At 38.5% G+C, this 18,017-nt stretch overlaps 1 protein-coding gene across 1 annotated transcript; it reads left to right on the forward strand.

The window, feature by feature from the left end:
- The first annotated feature begins 296 nt into the window (after positions 1-296).
- LOC141793716 (uncharacterized) lies at positions 297-4,225 on the forward strand. The gene is made up of 6 exons (XM_074674558.1): positions 297-345; positions 464-784; positions 2,786-3,142; positions 3,227-3,349; positions 3,526-3,572; positions 3,649-4,225. The coding sequence occupies exons 1-6, from the start codon at positions 303-305 to the stop codon at positions 3,784-3,786; spliced, it is 1,029 nt and encodes a 342-aa protein (XP_074530659.1). The 5' UTR covers positions 297-302; the 3' UTR covers positions 3,787-4,225.
- The last annotated feature ends 13,792 nt before the right edge of the window (positions 4,226-18,017 follow it).

Raw genomic sequence — 18,017 nt, forward strand, 5'->3', positions numbered from 1 at the left:
GTGTGTGTGTTTCTGCGCATGTGTGTGTGTGTAAAACTAGTGAATTTCTATCATTGTGTAACAACCGTGGGTAATTTCAGCGTAACAAAGCCAAATCAAAGCTTTGTTACACAAGACCAAAAGGTCCAGAGATGGTGAATGGTTTTACTCTTCTTGAAATCTAGGACAAAGACTGAGAGCAACAGGAAACGCTCTTTAGTTGAAGGTGAACTATAACCAATCAGATGCCTTTCATGGTTCGACTTCTAAGGTGCAGGTTTCACTGAAAAACCAATATGTTGCATAATGCGGGCAGAGTCAAGATGGTTGTGTTGTGGCTCACACTGCTCTTTCTTCAAGAGGGATGTAAGTGTTTCAACTAAATATGGTCCTATTATACAACAAATGTGGTATTTCATGTGATTGTCTTAATGATACAATGCATGTCTTTTATTTTTTCATTCACTGCTTTCTTTTGTTTCAGACACAATGCCTCGAGTGACCTCAGTCCAGCTGGGCGAACCGGCCATTCTGACATGTGTTTCTCCTGATATGTTGAGCGGTAGACTCTTCTGGTACAAACAGCGTGCAGGGGAAACTCTGACATTAATTGTGAGGCTGCAGACACACATCAACCCGGTGTTTGGAGCAGAGTTTTCACCCTCCAGATATGATGTTAACATTATCAAGACCATGAGTAACCTGACCATTCTGAAGACCATTGAAGAAGATGAGGGGATGTATCACTGTGGAGTCTCAGACTGGATTGAAGTTGACTGGAGTGGGACATACCTGTCATTGACAGGTAAAGATGTGACAAGTGTTCCTGTCATTTTCTCCTTTTTTTTTCTCGACCATTTAAGGCTTAAGAGTGGCACACATTGTTTTCCTGAGTGCACAACGCTAAAGTCTTTCTTCTTTTTCTATTTATGGTGGGTGACACTTAATTTTTAAGTACATTACTGTCACCTACTGAGTTACCAATACTACAACGTTAAATCACACAAACTAATCACAGACTTAAAACTCTTCTCTACAAAGGTCAAGTGTTGGCTAAAAGCAAATCAGAAATGTGATCATTCTTAGTTTGCCGAAAAAAAAAATATATATATATTTATTTATTTTGAACTGGTTTGTATAATTACTTGTTCTGATGTGAACATGTATTTTATTGTTGTTTTGTAAACTTTTTGAAATTATTTTATGCTGTTAAATATTGTACATTTTCTGACTTTTAAAGGCCCAACTAGGGACAAGAGTTGGAAATTAGCATTTGCTATAAACTCTCTGTGCAGCACATCAGATTCATACTTAGTGATGGAACTATGTTAAACTGCATCGTCCCTATTAAATAAATTCAATTCAATTCAATTCAGTTTAATAAATATCAGCCCCTTACATTTACAGTGAGTAAATGTAAGTAGTAGGAAATAAACACCCGAGATTCCTGACACTTCCAGTTTTAAGAGAGGTGATATCCATCTCACAGGACTATGTTTGTTTCCCAAAAAATTATCAAAGTCCATTTGAACCACTTCACCTTTTTCAAACAAAAGCTGATAATACGGAAGTGGTGTTTCCTTCAGCTTTACTTCTGCTCTACAAAACTAAAAACCAGTGAAGCGTATTCCAGAAAAGACCCGACAAAAAAACACGTACTTTCAAGGACATTCATATTTAGAACAGAATAAAACATTTTTTTTATTTTTTTGTCAATCTTGACTTGTATTTTTATTCCTTGCTTTACTTCCTGCCTCTCATAGTTAACAGTTATCCTTGGTTTAATTTTGCATGTGTCGAGTCCTTTATCTCAAGTTCACTCGTCCTCATTGTTGGTGTGTTTTCAACATGAATCAGTTTAGTACTTTGAGCTTCTTGTTGCTGTTATATAAGTAGCAGCTTTTTTTTTACTTATCCCTCAGTTTCCCTTGTGCTGTTTATCGGTAATGGATTTAGCATGTTAACTACTATTCATCACATTTCCTTTGTTTGTTTTATTGTTTCATTATTTCCCCAGTCCATCGGCTTCATTTTTGACTTTTTTCCTCTTTAAGTGTGTGCCTTTGGAATTAGTTTCACACATATCTCGTACTCTGGTTTAGGTTAGTGTATATATGAGTTGTGCCTTCGCTTTGTCACATTGTCATCAGATTCTTGTTGCATTCACATGTTTTTCGTGTCAGACTTTCCTCGGGGTATCGCCCATTTAAAAATGCGGTTAATTTTTTTTTTTCCTTTTAGTTTTATGTTACATAATTCTTAAATATTCTGTAAGAGGCTTCTTCTTCTTTGTTTCATTACTCAACATCACACTACATGATCAATAGAATTGAAGACATACATATATATATATATATATATATATATATATATATATTTATCTGCCAGATACATTACCTTTTTCCTCTGTGAAAAAAAATCAAAATAATTAAAAAAAAAACTCTTCATTTGCTTCATTTAGAAAACAACAAGGGTATGAAACTGTCCTTAGTCTTAAAATAAGAAAAAATAAATCTTATCATTTTAATAATTGAAAATACTCGAACTTTCTCTCAGAAAAAAAAAAGAAAAAAAAAGGTTGTTATTAAAGAAGTCTAAGCTCAGCTCAGCTCAAAGTCCCTGTTATCCACTAAGAAAGAAAGTGGTAGATGTAAAATCTTTACCAGAAATAGCAGCTGAGCAGCAGCTCAGCTGACAGCGTCCACTCTAATCCTGAATCTACCAAAGAATGTTGAAAAAATGCTCAGGTTTGAAACATGAAAATGTGATCGACCTTTTTCACTTCCTAATCTCTTTCCCACTGCAGGAAACTCTCAGAGGACATCAAACTTGACTGTTGTTCAGCAGCCATCAGTCATCGAATCTGTCCGTCCAGGAGCTTTGGTGTCTCTGCAGTGTTCAGTCCTCTCTGACTCTGAGAGTAAAACATGTCCAGGAGGTCACAGTGTGTTCTGGCTCAGAGCTCGATCAGATAAATCTTATCCGGACATCATCTACACTGATCAGAACAGACGTGATGAATGTGACAAGAGATCTGACGCTCAGAAAAGCTGTGTTTACCACTTCTCTAAGAACGTCAGCTCCTCTGATGCTGGAACTTACTACTGTGCTGTGGCTGCATGTGGACGGATCTTATTTGGAGATGGATCAAAAGTGCAGATTGGTATGACAATACGTACACAGCTGGAGTTGATATTTCTTGTCTTCATTACGTAAACATAAATTTAGGTTTTGTTTTTTTTTTTAGAGCAAACAGCAAGTCCTGAGTTGACAGGGCTGGTGATAACGATGGTCTGCCTGGTCATTTCTGTGATAGTTAATGTTTTCACCTGCTTCCAAAAGCCCAGAGATGAATGCAAAGGAGATAAAGGTAAGAGTTGATGACCAAACAAAAATATGAAGTTCAAATATAAATTTGGACAATTTTTTTTTTCAAATGTTGCGTCTTCTTTACTGAATTTACTGCTGTTCAAAGTCATATGCAATACTACTCCTTATTACTTAATTCCTAATAATTAATCTATTTACTTTCTGTTTCTCAACCAGCTCCTGTTGACCTGCGTTTTTACAGAGGTGCCCAATTCCATCAACAGGTAACGTTTTAAAAGTAGGTATAACTAAATCTATATATTATATATTTTTAACTTAGTCATTTCCTTTTATTCTCAGATGGATGACGGCACAAAATTGTACTCTGCTGTTGTCTTCACCATGATGAAATCTGAGAGTGGTACAGCGAAGGATTCAACTGCAGTGGCAGAGAGGAGAGTCTGTGCAGCTTTGAAAGCTTTTGGGTTGAGATACTGAGTTGATGCATCTGTTTTTTAATCTTTTTGTGGCACAAGATCTTACTAGTTTTGGTGTGTTTAAATCTAAATGTGTTAGCTGTATTGCACAGTATAAACAGTATAACCTCACAGGAACAACACTGTTGATAGTGTGTATCATTCTGGCCCAATACATACAATAACATCCAGAATATTAATTTCTTTCATGTAAGACACAGCTATTAAACGTTTTATATTGTGTTCCTACATAAAGGCCTTCATTTTGTTTAACAACATGCTCCTGTGTAGCTTGTAAAGTTCATTCTAGTACCATCATTTATTACCGCCCACAGCTACCTGTATGTTATTTGAGCTCAGCTTATAGTATCATTGTGAGAGTAACTCAGAATAACCATCAAGCCTTGTTTTATTAAAGGACTGTAGGATTATGGTTAACATGGACTTTAGAGACTGCATTATTGCCCTCAACATGTTAAAGATGGTCTGGAAGGCTTTGCTGCATCCTTATATGTTAACTGAAATAAGTGTATAAGTTGTCCAAAATTCCGATGTCAAAGCTATCAGGTTTTGTATGTCTGTGACTTATGTAAACACATTTACAAAAATATTGCACAATAAGCAATATCGTCATTATTTGTGAATATAGTGGTTTAATGGTTTTGACTTGAGCAACTTCGTGATAAAAGGTGATATTTCTCCCCATTCTTGGCTGTTTTCTCCAATCATTGTATTTGCTCCGTAAAAAACACATTTTTCTCTTTTTGGTGTTGTTGAAATTTTTCTCTTTCATTCATTTATATGGCATCATCAGCACCAAAAACCGTCCCAAGGGAGCATGAATTCATTTATGGCATGTCGTCAAAAGGTTTGACACCGGTCAGGTAAGTTCAGCAATGAGAAGCAAGATCTAGACTTTTCTCTAAAAAAAAAAAAAAAAAAAAAAAAAAAAAAAAAACACTTGGATTTATTTTGCAGTAATGGTTGACACTGGAGCTGGACTGGTAGAAAGAAAAAAATATATATGTCAGAGCAGAAGAAAGCAAAACAGGAGAGCGATAGGGCACAGCCAAACCACAAACTAAGCTGTTGGTTAAAAAAATGTTCATTCCAACCCACATGCAGCAGTTATTCTGCAGTGGTCTGTTCAAACTTGAGATTCTATCAATAAAATGAAGAATGAGGTTACATTCAATCAGGAGATTCTTATACATCAGAAAGAGTTATGAACAGATTTAATGAATAAATGCAAAGAAAGTTTGGCAGTAAGACTCCATCAAGCATTGAGCAAAATAATCAATTTAAGGGTAACAATAGTAATGAATTATGAATATCCCACGATGGAGTCTAGACAATGGTGGTGGTGGTCACAGTCTTGAGAAGGCTGGATCTGGGCTATTCGGTGAGGACTGTGGGCTGAGGACTGCGGGGCTACAGAGCATAACTGAGCAATGGAGACTGGGGGTGGCTGGGTACAAGGAGGGTCGTGACGAGAGCCTGAAAGAAAGCTGAAGGCACTAGAGACGGTATTTAAACTTTGACAGCTATGAAATGAGTTGCTTACTATTGAAGCGGAGTCACTGATTGGATAGAGAGAAAAGTTGACACGCCCCCTGGTCAGCTGATTGAGAGAAGCGGGAAAGAGTGAGTGAGGGACCTGAAGAGTGTGAGCACCCAGTCTTCCTGACTGAACTTTCGCTAAGCTTCATTACAGCCATGTCTTAGAGCACCAGGCTGTAAGTGACAGGAAACACATAGTCTGCTCACCCTCTGAACACTAAACCACAAACTGAGTTTACAAAGTTTGATTGTGGTCATGTTTCAAACAATACCTCTTTGAAAAACTAAGAAAAGCTTCTATTGTAATAAACATGATTTACTGATTCTTTGATTGTTGATCATTTGAACAGGCTGTAAGAGTAACACTGCCCCCAGTGATCCACAATGATAATAAAAGTCACCGTGTAACATCCCACTCCGGTCAACAGAGGAAGTGAATGATGGCTCCTCTTCTCTCAACAAGTATAAGTAAAAAAAAAAGACCAGTCACTGAAAAATATGAAATTAGTCATCATAGAAAAGGGAGACCATACCCTTTATTTACTCAAGATAGGTTTTCGCTGCTTTTTGTTCACTGTTACTAAAGCATGGGCCAGGCCGGTAAGGTCTCATGATGGCAATGAGGAAGCTGTGTTCACACCTCAGTTTGAAAACTAACTACAACTCAGCTAAAAGTTTCCATCAATCTTCTTCTTTTTTTTTTGTATGTGGTTACTTTGTACTTGAACCTTTGTGCATAAGACAACAAAAGTACGAGTTTCAGTGTGGCAGAGGCATTAGAACGAGGTTAGATTGAAGCTAAACAACAAAATGTATCAGTCTGACTCAGTTATTTTTTTGATCTTACAGATCAAAAAAATAAATGAGTATTAGTTTGTGCCTTTTAAAAATTGTTTTTGTTGTGTTTAACTCAACTCTGGTATCCTTACATAAACTTTGAGAATTAAAGCTGTTTTTCTTTATCTTGTGTTTCCCCACCAGGGTCACTTTAAATTAGTTTTTTTTTTTTTTTTTTTTTTTTCTGAGATAAAATCAATGAGTCAATTTAAATGCTTGTACAAAATAAGAAGCACAGACTAGCTCTTTGCTGGATTTTGCAATGTATTTACTCACTGACATGATGATGATTAGTTTACCGATGCAAGCTCACACAACAGCCTGACTTCCTATAGGCAGAGAACAGATTGAGGAAACAGGATGTTTAACACCCCAACAACATCCAGTTAAATCTCAGAATAAAACACTCTGGGCTCTAATTTTGTAGACCAGGCACAGGCGCACCTGCCCTGCACCGGCCTTCGCCGTGTGCACAGGGCGTGACCGGAGCACTTTGCAAGTTTCCTGCAGTGCCAAGAGAGGCGCAGTCAAGGCGCAGAGGAGCGCAGAGGAGCGCAGAGGAGCACAGAGGAGCGCAGAGCTGCGCGTCCACGCCTCCCTCCACGCAAATGGCAGAGAGGGAGGAGAAAAGCCGTGAGTGGGTTTACCACAGCCGAGCGCTGTTTTCGCCAATCAAATGAGCACCTCTCCTCACCTTTAAATGCCCTGCGGCCAAGGCGCAGCGTCTGATTGGTCTGAGTGATCTCTAGCACCGTGGAAACAGTGCTGGTAGCGGAGACAGTCAGAGCCGCTGTCCCTGCAGCAGGAAAATGGATAGCGGGGCACATCGGAGGACACGAAGCGCGTCACCGTGTGGGCCAGCTCCCGGGACAGATTTAATCTGTTCCTTTGTCATTAATAGGAGTACAAAATTAAGAGACAGTTACACAGCTGGCTTATCCATTCAGAATACTTTTGATCCACCTGCATCCCTGGTTTGTCATCGCCAAATAGCAGAGCCTTTGGTGATATACTGTATACTCTCCCGGTGTCTCCACCTCATCTTCCTTACAATAATGTACTCCATCTTTTTAGATCACGTTGAAAAATAAAGAGTAAAACAGAGAAATATGGGAAATCACAGGTAAATCCTGAGTGACATACATTTATTTTGTCTCTTTTTCTTCGTCTTTTCTCTCGCTCTTTTCTTTGAATTAAATGAAATGAGAGAACCAGCTTTATACTCTGTATCAGATGTCAAGGCTGTTTATTGTTTAATTGTAAGATGTGCATCAAACTTCCAGCTGCCGTCAGATTAACTTTCCATTATGACAAACGGCATTAATCTGACATCAGATGCGACGGGAAAATTAATATAGATATAAATGTATATGCTGGTTCAGACGGTTATATTAAATAGCGATTACTGTGATTGTTTACTGCATTAAAATGTGCCTGACACTCTGGAAACCTGCCTCTGAGGCTTTGATGACATGTGCGCACATGTGCGCCTGTCACCAAATTACAGCTGCGTGGGGTGCGCTGCGCCTTGCCCTGAGGGTAGACCAGGTTGGAGCTGGCGAGCTTTCAGCGCACTTTTTTGGCACGAAATTGTCACTGCGCCAACATGAATCTGCTGACACCTCCCCCTGGCACGCAGTCACACCCGTCTCTGCGCAGACGGTCTACCAACAAATTGTCAGCACTGGGTGGTGCGCCGCACAAAATTAGCACTGCGCAGGCTGCGCCAGGCTTGCGCCCCCTGCGCTGCGTCACGAAATTAGAGCCCTCTGTGTCGATGCCAGATTGTATTACATTTAACTTCTACAACAAACTGGTAAAAAACCCAAGTCAGCTCTTACTGTGAGCTTTATCACAAAGACAAGTTTGAAGCCTGGTCTGTGAAATGGAGGGAGAGTGGCTGTCCCCTGTTACCCTAACAGATAGATGATTTTAAAAAAGAAAAGCCTGATAACTGAGGGCTCAACCTCCCATTCAAGGGATAGTGTTATAGAGGGGCAGGGATTTATGAGCTTTTTAAAATATTACTCCTAAGAACTTAGTACAACTAAGAGATAGCTGGCTAACTACTAAGTTGTACTTGACAGGAGGCACCCAATAGGTTAACGCTTGCGAGTATTAATTCAGACCTCCTTTTTCCATCAGGACTGCCTTAATTCTTTGTAGCATAAGTTCAACAAGGTGCTGGGAACATTCTTCAGAGATTTTGCTATATATCAACATGTCAGTTTCACACACCTGCTGCTGATTTGTTGACTGAGCATTCATGATAGAAGTGTTGAGTAGAGGGTGGATCCATTCTTTCATGTTGTTTACACCAAATTCTAAGCCTACCATCTGAATGTGGCAACAGAAATCCAGAGTCATCAGACCCGGAGATGATTTTTTCAATCTTCCATTGTCCAGTTTTGGTGAGCCTGTGTGAATTGTTACTCAAGTTTCCTGTTTTTAGCTGACAGGAGTGAAACCTTGTGTGGCCCTCTACTGCTGTAGCCTGTATTAAACAGTATATATACATTATACATGTGGGTTGGAGGGCCCACCGTGTTGGAAAATGATCAGAATCATGGTGCATGTGAGAAAGGAGCTAGTATGCACCTGCCTTGTCCTACTCTGGTGGCTTCTGTTTGCATAAAAAAGAACAACATGGCAAAAAAAATGGGCTTCACAAACCAGTGGGTAACTCTCCTGTTTCACTGTAAACTTCTTTAATACAGTCTATAAATAATACAGGATTAAACTGTTCTCTGAGTGTTTCCTTTCAGGGATATTTATAAAACCAACCATGAAACTTGAATCAAAAGCTGGCAGCTGGCTGTATTTGACATGCCTTGGTTGATGCTGTTTTTCTGTTTCCATTGTGGTAGAACAGTGGAACACCATAATAACAACAGACCAATCAGATCAATTTCTTCTTGTCTCCTCCCACTTGATCAAATTATATCTAGAAGAACCAGCTTCTACGACCAGTCTATTTGAGCCTGCTGTAAGTGAATTTACAAGAAAATGAAGACTGCGTTTTTATTCCTGTTGGTGCTCAGACTGGCTCGTAAGTTTTTGTCTTTTTTGATGTATCAGGTTTCTATTATTGGCTTGTTTCATGTAGTTCAGCACAGAGAACACACTCACTTTTCTTTTTTTTCTAAACACTGGCATTTCTTTATTTTCTTCAGGGTGCACAGTCGGTGAGAACTATGAGACAAAGACTGTCAATGTAGGAGAGGCTGTGACTTTGAGGTGTCCTCGCATATACTCAGGGAGTGCACCACGGTTATTTTGGTTCAGGCTTGTTTCTGGAGCTTTGCCTGAAGTTTTGGGAGGAACATTTACGTTTAATTCAACAGAAGTTAACCAAACTCCCTACTGGACAGCAAAACAAGAACCCGAAACATTTGTTGTCATTCTTAATAAAACACGACTCCGTGATACTGGACTTTACTTTTGTGTTAAACAAACCAGGAGCGAAGCTATACTTTTGAAAGGAGTGTTTCTGACAGTTAAAGGTAGGTTAAATACATGTTCTTCACACATGAAATTCAAGACTTCTCAAAATAAAAAAAAAATACTAACGTGCAGGAAAACATTTTACATGAAGATTCTTGTAAAAATTTTGTTTCCATGAATTCAGGAAAGTGTCCAGTGATTAATCCTTACCTCGAATCATACGCGTTGTTATACCTTGAACTGATCAAACATGTCTGTCTTTGTTGAATTTATTAGAACCAGGACCTACCATCATCAAAGTCATACGGGACATTTCATCTGATCCAGCCCGTCTACGGGACTCAAGGTCTCTGCAGTGTTCAGTCCTTTATGACCCTGACAGTAAACCATGTCCAGGAGAACACAGAGTGTTCTGGTTCAGAGCTGGATCAGAAGGATCTCGTCCCAGCTTCATTTACACTCATGGAAACAGACATGATGGATGTGAGCAGAGCTCTGAGTCTCCCTCCCTGCAGAAATGTACCTACAGCTTCTCTGAGACCGTCAGCTCCTCTGAGGAAGAGACTTTTTACTGTGCTGTGGCTGCATGTGGGGAGGTCCTGTTTGGAAATGGAACAAAGCTCAAAGCTGAAGGTAACTTAAAATTTACTGTCAGTTTTGTCGTGATTTTAGAATCATTTTGAATTACTGTAAAAGAACAGTTTATCGCAACATTTTATTAAAGTGTGTATCCTGCTGATCTCTAATTTCCATTATATGTCAGGAAACAACAAATGTTCCATCAACACAGCTCTGTTTGTGGTTTCTGCTGCTCTGGCTATCTGTCTGATCATTATAGCCCTCCTGATTTATGTCATCAAGAAAAATTCTTCTTTTGACAGTAATACAAATTTTTCTATCATCAATTAATCTTACAGTAAATACCACATCTTGGTATAAATTAATTTAATACATCTTTGGTTTTACTTGATAACAGAAGCCAATGATTCGCACATAAACACTTCAACAGCAAGCACTGATCAGCAAACTCCTGAGGTAAGATTTATGAAGTAACTTTTTACACATTTAGTCTGTTTTAAAATATTTTTCATGTAATTTTTGTTGTTGTTGATCATCCTCAGAGAGCTGAAAGCTCACTGGTTTATGCCGCGCCAACATTTTCTAAGAAGAAGAAATCCAGCAAAGACGAAAGAAGAAAAAAGAAAAGAGTAGAGGACGAGACGATCTACAGTGGAGTCAGAGATGTTGTCACAAATTAACAGTTTACACGCTGGATTAATTAGGAGCTAAAAGAACTTTGTAATAGATGTGTGTGTGTGTGTGTGTGTGTGTGTGTGTGTGTGTGTGTGTGTGTGTGTGTGCGTGTGTGTGTAAGACTCATATTTTATTTGCTCTGTTTGCAGTCTTTGTATCTTTTTTCTGCTGTTCTTTAATGATGAGGTTGGACATCACAACATTGTTACACAATCAGCTCATCAGATTAATGTCTTTTGTAATGTTGCCTACTTTACAGTGGATAAACACCATTTTCTTCATTTTTGACATATGTTGATTTTTTAAACAAGATTTTTCTAATTAAAGCTTTTACGAATCCTTTTTAGTGTGAATTTTCTTAATTTAAAAGGACAACCAAATGTAAAGTGAATGCAAGCATTAAAAAATGTATTTGGGCACTAAACTTTGAGACACTCTCTGCCCTTGAATCTGTTCACCTAATATTTCTCAATGTTTACCCAGCTTCCCCCTTTCAACGAACAGCAACCTATTCACGTTACCCTCATTTTTCTGACTGGGGACTTGGAAACTCTTATACTCAGCTCACTTTCCTAGTTGTTATTAGATTACTTTATTTATGTGTGTAACTTCTATTCCTTGGTTACTGGCACAAACTGAAGGAACAGGATATACCAGCCGAGTCCCAGGGCCTTAGAACGTCAACCTGGACCTTTGTAGACACTGAACCTTTGAGCGTGAAACTCTGGGTTTCCTCCACCCACACAGGAGTGATAAGATGCCACCTATGATGGTGAAAGTTTCTTACACAGCACACAGCATATCAACAGACTTACAGATCTATAATCATATAAACCAGTTAGAGTACTGCCTAACTCAACTTTGTGTATGTTAATGGTAAAAACTGAACATTTTTGGGGAAATTAGAAGGTTATAACAAAAAAAGGAAAATTTCCAATACTAATAATTCTAATGCTAAATACTTAAAATAATTCTACAAACTCTTTTAATATTATTGATGAAGTTAACATCAAATGGATAGAATTATTCATCTTGGCCCATATTAAACACATTAAAATATGTTGTGTGATTAGTATGTTAGACATTTATTTTTTTGTCTTATTCTGAGTAAGACATACATGTGTGGGGATTGCAGTTTGTTTTTAACCTTTTGAAGAGTTCCCTTGTGAAGTCTTTCCCCTCTCTCAATAGGTCCAATCTGGACCTACCATCTGGTTTACCAGCCCTGACAACGTGTTTACTTTACTTGTATGGCACAAGATTTTTTTTTCCCTCTAAATAAGTCATGCATGTTCAATATGCCATCATTTTTGTTTGTTTTATGTAGCTGTGAGGTCATTTTCTCATCTGATCAGAAATTCATTCATTCGTTTTCTAAACGGCTTATCCTGTTCAGGGTTGCGGCTGGAGCCTATCCCAGCTGTCATTGGGCAAGAGGCGAGGTACACCCTGGACTGGTTGCCTGTCAACTGACACAGACAGACAACCATTCACACACACACTCACACCTTTGGACAATGTACAGTGACCAGTTAACCTGATGAGCATGTTTTTGGACTGTGGGAGGAAGCCAGAGTACAGAACCCACGCATGCACAGGGAGAACATGCAAACTCTATATAGAAAGGCTCACCGGACAAGCTGGGAACTGAATCTGTGACCTTCTTGCTGTGAGGCAGCAGCACTAACTGTTGTGCCACCATGCAGCCCCTAATTAGACATAATTCAAAAATAATCTGTTTTATAAATGATGTCTCCATAATCTGCTGCTAAAGTCTTTCAACAAAGTAGAATCTTCCAGTTATTTTTTACATCTGTACTTAAATTTTATTTGAAATTTAATGCTATTTAAGCTTTCACTCTTTTTTCAAATAAGTACAACAAGCCATCGAAAAAAGCTTCTGTAGACAGGAAATCACAGCTTGCTCTGGTGAGACACCAATCAGATTGCTCTCACGCTGATCCCTCCCCATTAAGAAGATTTCTTTACCCTGAATCATTTTATTGTTCTGTCAATATAAGAGCTGTTTCCAGGGGGAGAACATGAAAATGCTGGCTGTGTTTTATTTCCTGCTGATGCTGAGGGCAGCTCGTAAGTACACACTTCATGTCCCTTTTCAAATATTTGTTCGAAGTACTGTCATCCTCAGTCCAAGTTTTAAGGAAAGCAAATCAATGATTGTGTACATGTTAATGTGAAATAATGTCTTTCTAGGATGCAGTAATGATGAGATCCTTGAGACAAAGAGTGTTGGTGTTGGTGATAAAGTGGAAATAAATTGTCCACGTAAGGGTACAGGAAGCCTGTCCTGGATCAGGCTTGGTTCTGAAAAGTCTCCAGAACATTTAGGACAAACAAGCGGTACGTATAAAATGTATCAGAGAGATCGTTTCAAGACCACAGGACCAAAAGGAGAATTTATTCTGCATATTACCAGAGCGGAGGTGGGAGATACTGGACTTTACTTCTGTATAAAATATAATCAAAGCAACCTGACATTTTTGACAATAACAAATTTGACAGTTAAAGGTAAGTAACTTATTTTAAACTTTTTTCATTCTTCACATTACACAACACTTTTATTTAGCTTATGGAAAAAAAAGAGATTTGTTTCAGGAACAATTCCTGATTCAACAAAGAAGTCTGGTTTCACTGCCCCATCAGCAAAACCTGTTACCACTGCAGTCCCTACACCCAGGACTAATCCAGTCAGTCCAGGAAAGAAAACCTGTCCAGAAGAACACGGTGTGTGCTGTTTAGGAGCTGGATCACATCAACCTCATTCAGGACTGAATTCTACTCAAGTAGTCAGTCTCAACCTTACTAGATCCTTAAAGAAATGCAACTGCATATTTTTCAACACCAGCTGTTGTGATGATGGAGCATATTTCTGTGCTGTGGATGGATGTCAGGAGATTCAACCAGGAAATGGATTATACCCAAAGAAAAATGGTAAATGCTTCCTTTTTTGCAGAGTGGGGAAGTTTGGGGTCCTGTCTGAATTGGGACATTTTCTTTAAATCCATATCTTTTAATCAGGAAACTGTCTGCTGCAAGAAACAAATCCGTTGCAATACGCGAACCTGCTTGATGCAAAGTTTTAACCCATTTTTAATAATCAAGTTGTAAATTAGCCTTCTGAATGCAAACCAAGCAACATCAAGGAGTGGTTTTTACTTTTAAGGGTAAAAATAATTTACAGTTAATTTCTAAAACACACAAAAAATCAAACCATGCCTTAGATCTTTATGTCTGCTGGGACCTACTGCAGCGCTGTGCATGTATGTGGACAAACTTCTTATTTGAAGTCGGAGCTTAGCTGGAAATTATGATAGTATAAACAAATGTAGAATTGATAATTCCACAATAAATGTAATTTCCTTTTTTATTTTTTCTTATTTTTCAGAGCAAACAAGTCTTGAAACAATCAGGCTGGTGGCAGCAATATTCTCCTTGGTCATTTCTGTGATTGTTAATTTTGCTTTGATCTTCCTCCAAATTTCAAGAGCAGGATGTGAAAAGTTTGAAGGTAAGAGCTGCTCATTCAATGTGCTCTATAAATCTAAATGTTTTGAAATACTATTACAAAGGTTTCAGGCACTTGTCGCAGCCAAAACCACAAGGTCATGTGCCCTTGGCAGTATTATAATCAAAACTACTTAATCTCTGGTTATAATAAATGATGTATTTTCTTTCTAATAATCCAGCTGTTGCTGACCTGCTTCCTGACAGTCGTGTGCAAATACATCAACAGGTAGAGATTTTAAAATTTGGAAAAACAAAACAAAACATATTTGTTTCTAACTTCGTTATCTTTGTTTATTCACAGATGGAGAAAGACACACTGGTTTACTCTACTGTTATCTTCACCATGAAGTAAGCTGACAGCTGCAGTGAAGGATGCAAAAGCATATCAGGAGGAGAGGGTCTGTGCAGTTTTAAATGTTGAATTTCAGAGTGGGCTTATGTGCTTCATCAGTTCTCGCATTATAACTGCTCATTTTTATGTTTTCAGAGCTTCAAAATATTTTTACAAGATCCTCAACAAAGACCAATATCAGACCAAATATTAAATAGACTATTCACAGCTCTACATCTTTGAATCTGCTGATGGAATATGTCACTAAATGTGGGACAGAAACATCTGTATCATACAAAGACTATATAATAAATGGACGTAGTCTCCCGACATCACCTGTTGTGAAAACTACTTTACTTGGCTAGGTGTGTATGTGACTTCCAGTACATTCGGAGCTAGCCTTAGTCGGTCACTCGAGAAACAGCGGGTTTTAAAAGTTCCCCATTGTCTCATATTTTTTGACCAAAGGTTGCCGCTTGGTTTCATAATGCCATGTATAAAGTTTTTGTGAAATAATTTTAAAAAGTCTGTAAAATGAGGGAAAGTTTCAAGGTACTGTATAAAATTATAATCTATTGTTCTCCTGTTTGTGTGATGAATGTTTCCATGGTAATGTGGATTTTACAAACCAATGTTTTATCATTTTAAAGAGTGCTGTGGTTGACTGTATATTATCATCTAGGTTATTTCATTTTCTTGATTAAAGCTGATTTGTTTTTTTAATTCTATTCTTGTTTTGTCGAATCATTTTTCTGCTAAGTGGTGAAACAAAAAAAGTGCAGTTTGTTCAACACTGACTTACACTCACCATTGAAGGATATATGGTTTGAGGTCTCTGACAGCAGTAATAGATCAACCTGCTGTAAATTCAAACCAATCCTGGATCTGGAGCTTGTGAAGCGAAGCACTTCATTCAAATCACCAGTTCATGGAGGCTGAAAAAGAAAAAAAGTGCTTGAATGCCAAAAAAAGGTTTTCCTGAAGACTTTGGCTACTTTTGTATATGCAAATTCAAAACCACACTCAAAAGCCTGGTGCACTCATCAATGACAAAAAGGGTATTTGACATAGTATGAGTTTCTTCTAACATAAAACTTTATTAAGTCTGTGAGGAAAATGATCCAGAGCAACAGCAGCAGCTTCACTGAAGCACAGGCTCAGTTGACTAAATCTTTTACCCAAAAACCAAACTTGAAAAGAGTTTAGTAAGAATTGAGCTGATATAACCTTTAATGGGATGTCTTCATGAAGTTTTAGCAGAATCATTTACATTAGGGGGTAATGATTTTTCTTTTTCTCTTTCATTTTTTAATTAAATTAACAAATAATGTGTTTCATTTTCAAAAATGCCACCAAAGGTATTGATATATTCATGTTTAATTAATCTGATGATTGACCGTTTATTTGGACATGCTGTCAGTTTAACACAGCCCCCAGTGATACACATTATAAATAAACTGTGTAACATTCTGCTGTAGTCAACTGAGGAAGAGGGTGGGACTAGTGAGTTGTGGCCTCTCCTTAGTTTACAACTATTTTTAAAATGCACCATTTGCAATAAAAACAACAAAAAATTATAAAAGTCCTAATAATGAAGTAAGACTGATCTATACTAACTCATGTAAGGTATTGTACATTAAAAGAACACAAATACATATAACAGTAGTACCATTTGACTTGCCCTTTTATTAGCTAGTGATACTGCAGCACAGGCCAACTATCACAAGTCTCATAGTGAGAATGAGGAAGTTGTGTTCACACCTCAAGTTTGAAGCCTCACCACAATTCAGCTGAAAGTTTCCATAGATCAGTGTTACCCAACCCTGGTCCTGGAGGACCCCTGTCCTGCATGTTTTAGATGTTACCCCACTCCAGCACACCTGATTCAAATAGATGGCTCGTTATCAGGCTCCAGCAAAGCTTGATGACGAGTTGATCATTTGAATCAGGTGTCGGAGTCGGGTAACATCTAAAACATGCAGGGCAGGGGTCATCCAGGACCAGGGTTGGGTAACACTGCCATAGATCATTTGTTTGTCAGCAGTGGTCATTAGTGCATGTGTGTTTTAATGCAAAGCTCTGCGTACAAAAAGACCAAATGCAGACCAATGAAGCAGTAAAAATAACTCTGTGGTGAAACCATCCTTTTTGCTCATGGTTAGAGTGATGGTAAAGACCTAGATCAAACCACTGCAGAGTAAAGCATGTAGACATAAGGTTAGTTGCATCCACAAGACTGTGGTGATTCAAACACTACAAAATAGTGTTCTTCTGCCTTTGTGTGAGGTGGTTGCACACTGACATCAGTCATACTAGTTGTACCTCAATGCTTAGCTTGTTGGTGCTATCTACACTTGAGGTAATTTGTGGATATTTATCTTCCCGTGAATACTACTTTTGACTTGCCAACCAAGCTGTCAGTGAGTTTTTAAAGGTGACATATATAACCCTTTTTAAATTATTTAACGCAGTCAAATGTTGTCTATGTTATAAATCCTCACAATGTGTCAAACAGTTGGTTTAAGTGTGTGTCTCAACAAGCTTCTACCACCCCACCATCTCTTGTGGTGTGCCAACGTGAAGAATTGTGGTGAGTATGCTAAAAGACGTGGCTGCAGGAAAAAGCACAGCCCACCTGTAACTTTTCTGTTTCTGATTCCTAGAAGCCATACTGGAAATGAGGCAGGCTTTAAGGCCCCTCACTAAGCTACAGGGTGCCTGCTTGTCTGTCAAGTGATTAGTGCCTCTGACTAAACAAACTTGTGATCTTAAAATCTTCTAAACTCCAGAGTTAGAAAAGAAAATCAGGTCCCTGTACTCTGTGTGAGGGTAGAGAAGTGAGCTATTCAGACTGAAGTCACTTTTTGTACAGGTCTGTGAACAAGTTTATTTTTGCTGAAAATGTCACTGTTTTAGGCTTGGTGTATTCTCTCACTTTCTGTCGTTTCTTGCACTTCAGGAGCCAGCCTCAAGTAGACAATCATGAACTGCAGTTAGAACTTCCACTTTCACTGTCTCCATTTCTCACAGATAGAGGTTACCAATTTATGTAAATGTGAAATCACAAAATATATGGTCTCCCATTGGGGTTGGTTTCTGTGGACAGGATTCCACCGAGGTGCAGTGGTTGGTACTGTGGCCTTGCAGCAGGAAGGTTGCTAGTTTGAAACCCTCTGCTGGCCAGCTGCTGTTCTGTGTGGAGGTTTGGTGCTTCTTCCTACTGTCCCACTGTCTCTTCATGTAAGCCCTGTGATAGGTCAGATGCTTGACCAGGATGTGACCCACCTTGCGCACAGTGG

Source organism: Halichoeres trimaculatus, unplaced genomic scaffold (genome assembly GCF_033239565.1).
Source record: "Halichoeres trimaculatus isolate MK-OKI-2021-1 unplaced genomic scaffold, fHalTri1.1 fHalTri1_scaffold_7, whole genome shotgun sequence".
NCBI lineage: Eukaryota > Metazoa > Chordata > Actinopteri > Labriformes > Labridae > Halichoeres > Halichoeres trimaculatus.

Bases quoted from the DNA above. Each gene is read 5' to 3' on its own strand.
- LOC141793716 (XM_074674558.1), top strand. From the start codon at position 303: ATGGTTGTGTTGTGGCTCACACTGCTCTTTCTTCAAGAGGGAT. The intron at 785-2,785 runs GTAAAGATGTGA...TTCCCACTGCAG, and splicing joins GACATACCTGTCATTGACAG to GAAACTCTCAGAGGACATCA. The intron at 3,143-3,226 runs GTATGACAATAC...TTTTTTTTTTAG, and splicing joins TGGATCAAAAGTGCAGATTG to AGCAAACAGCAAGTCCTGAG.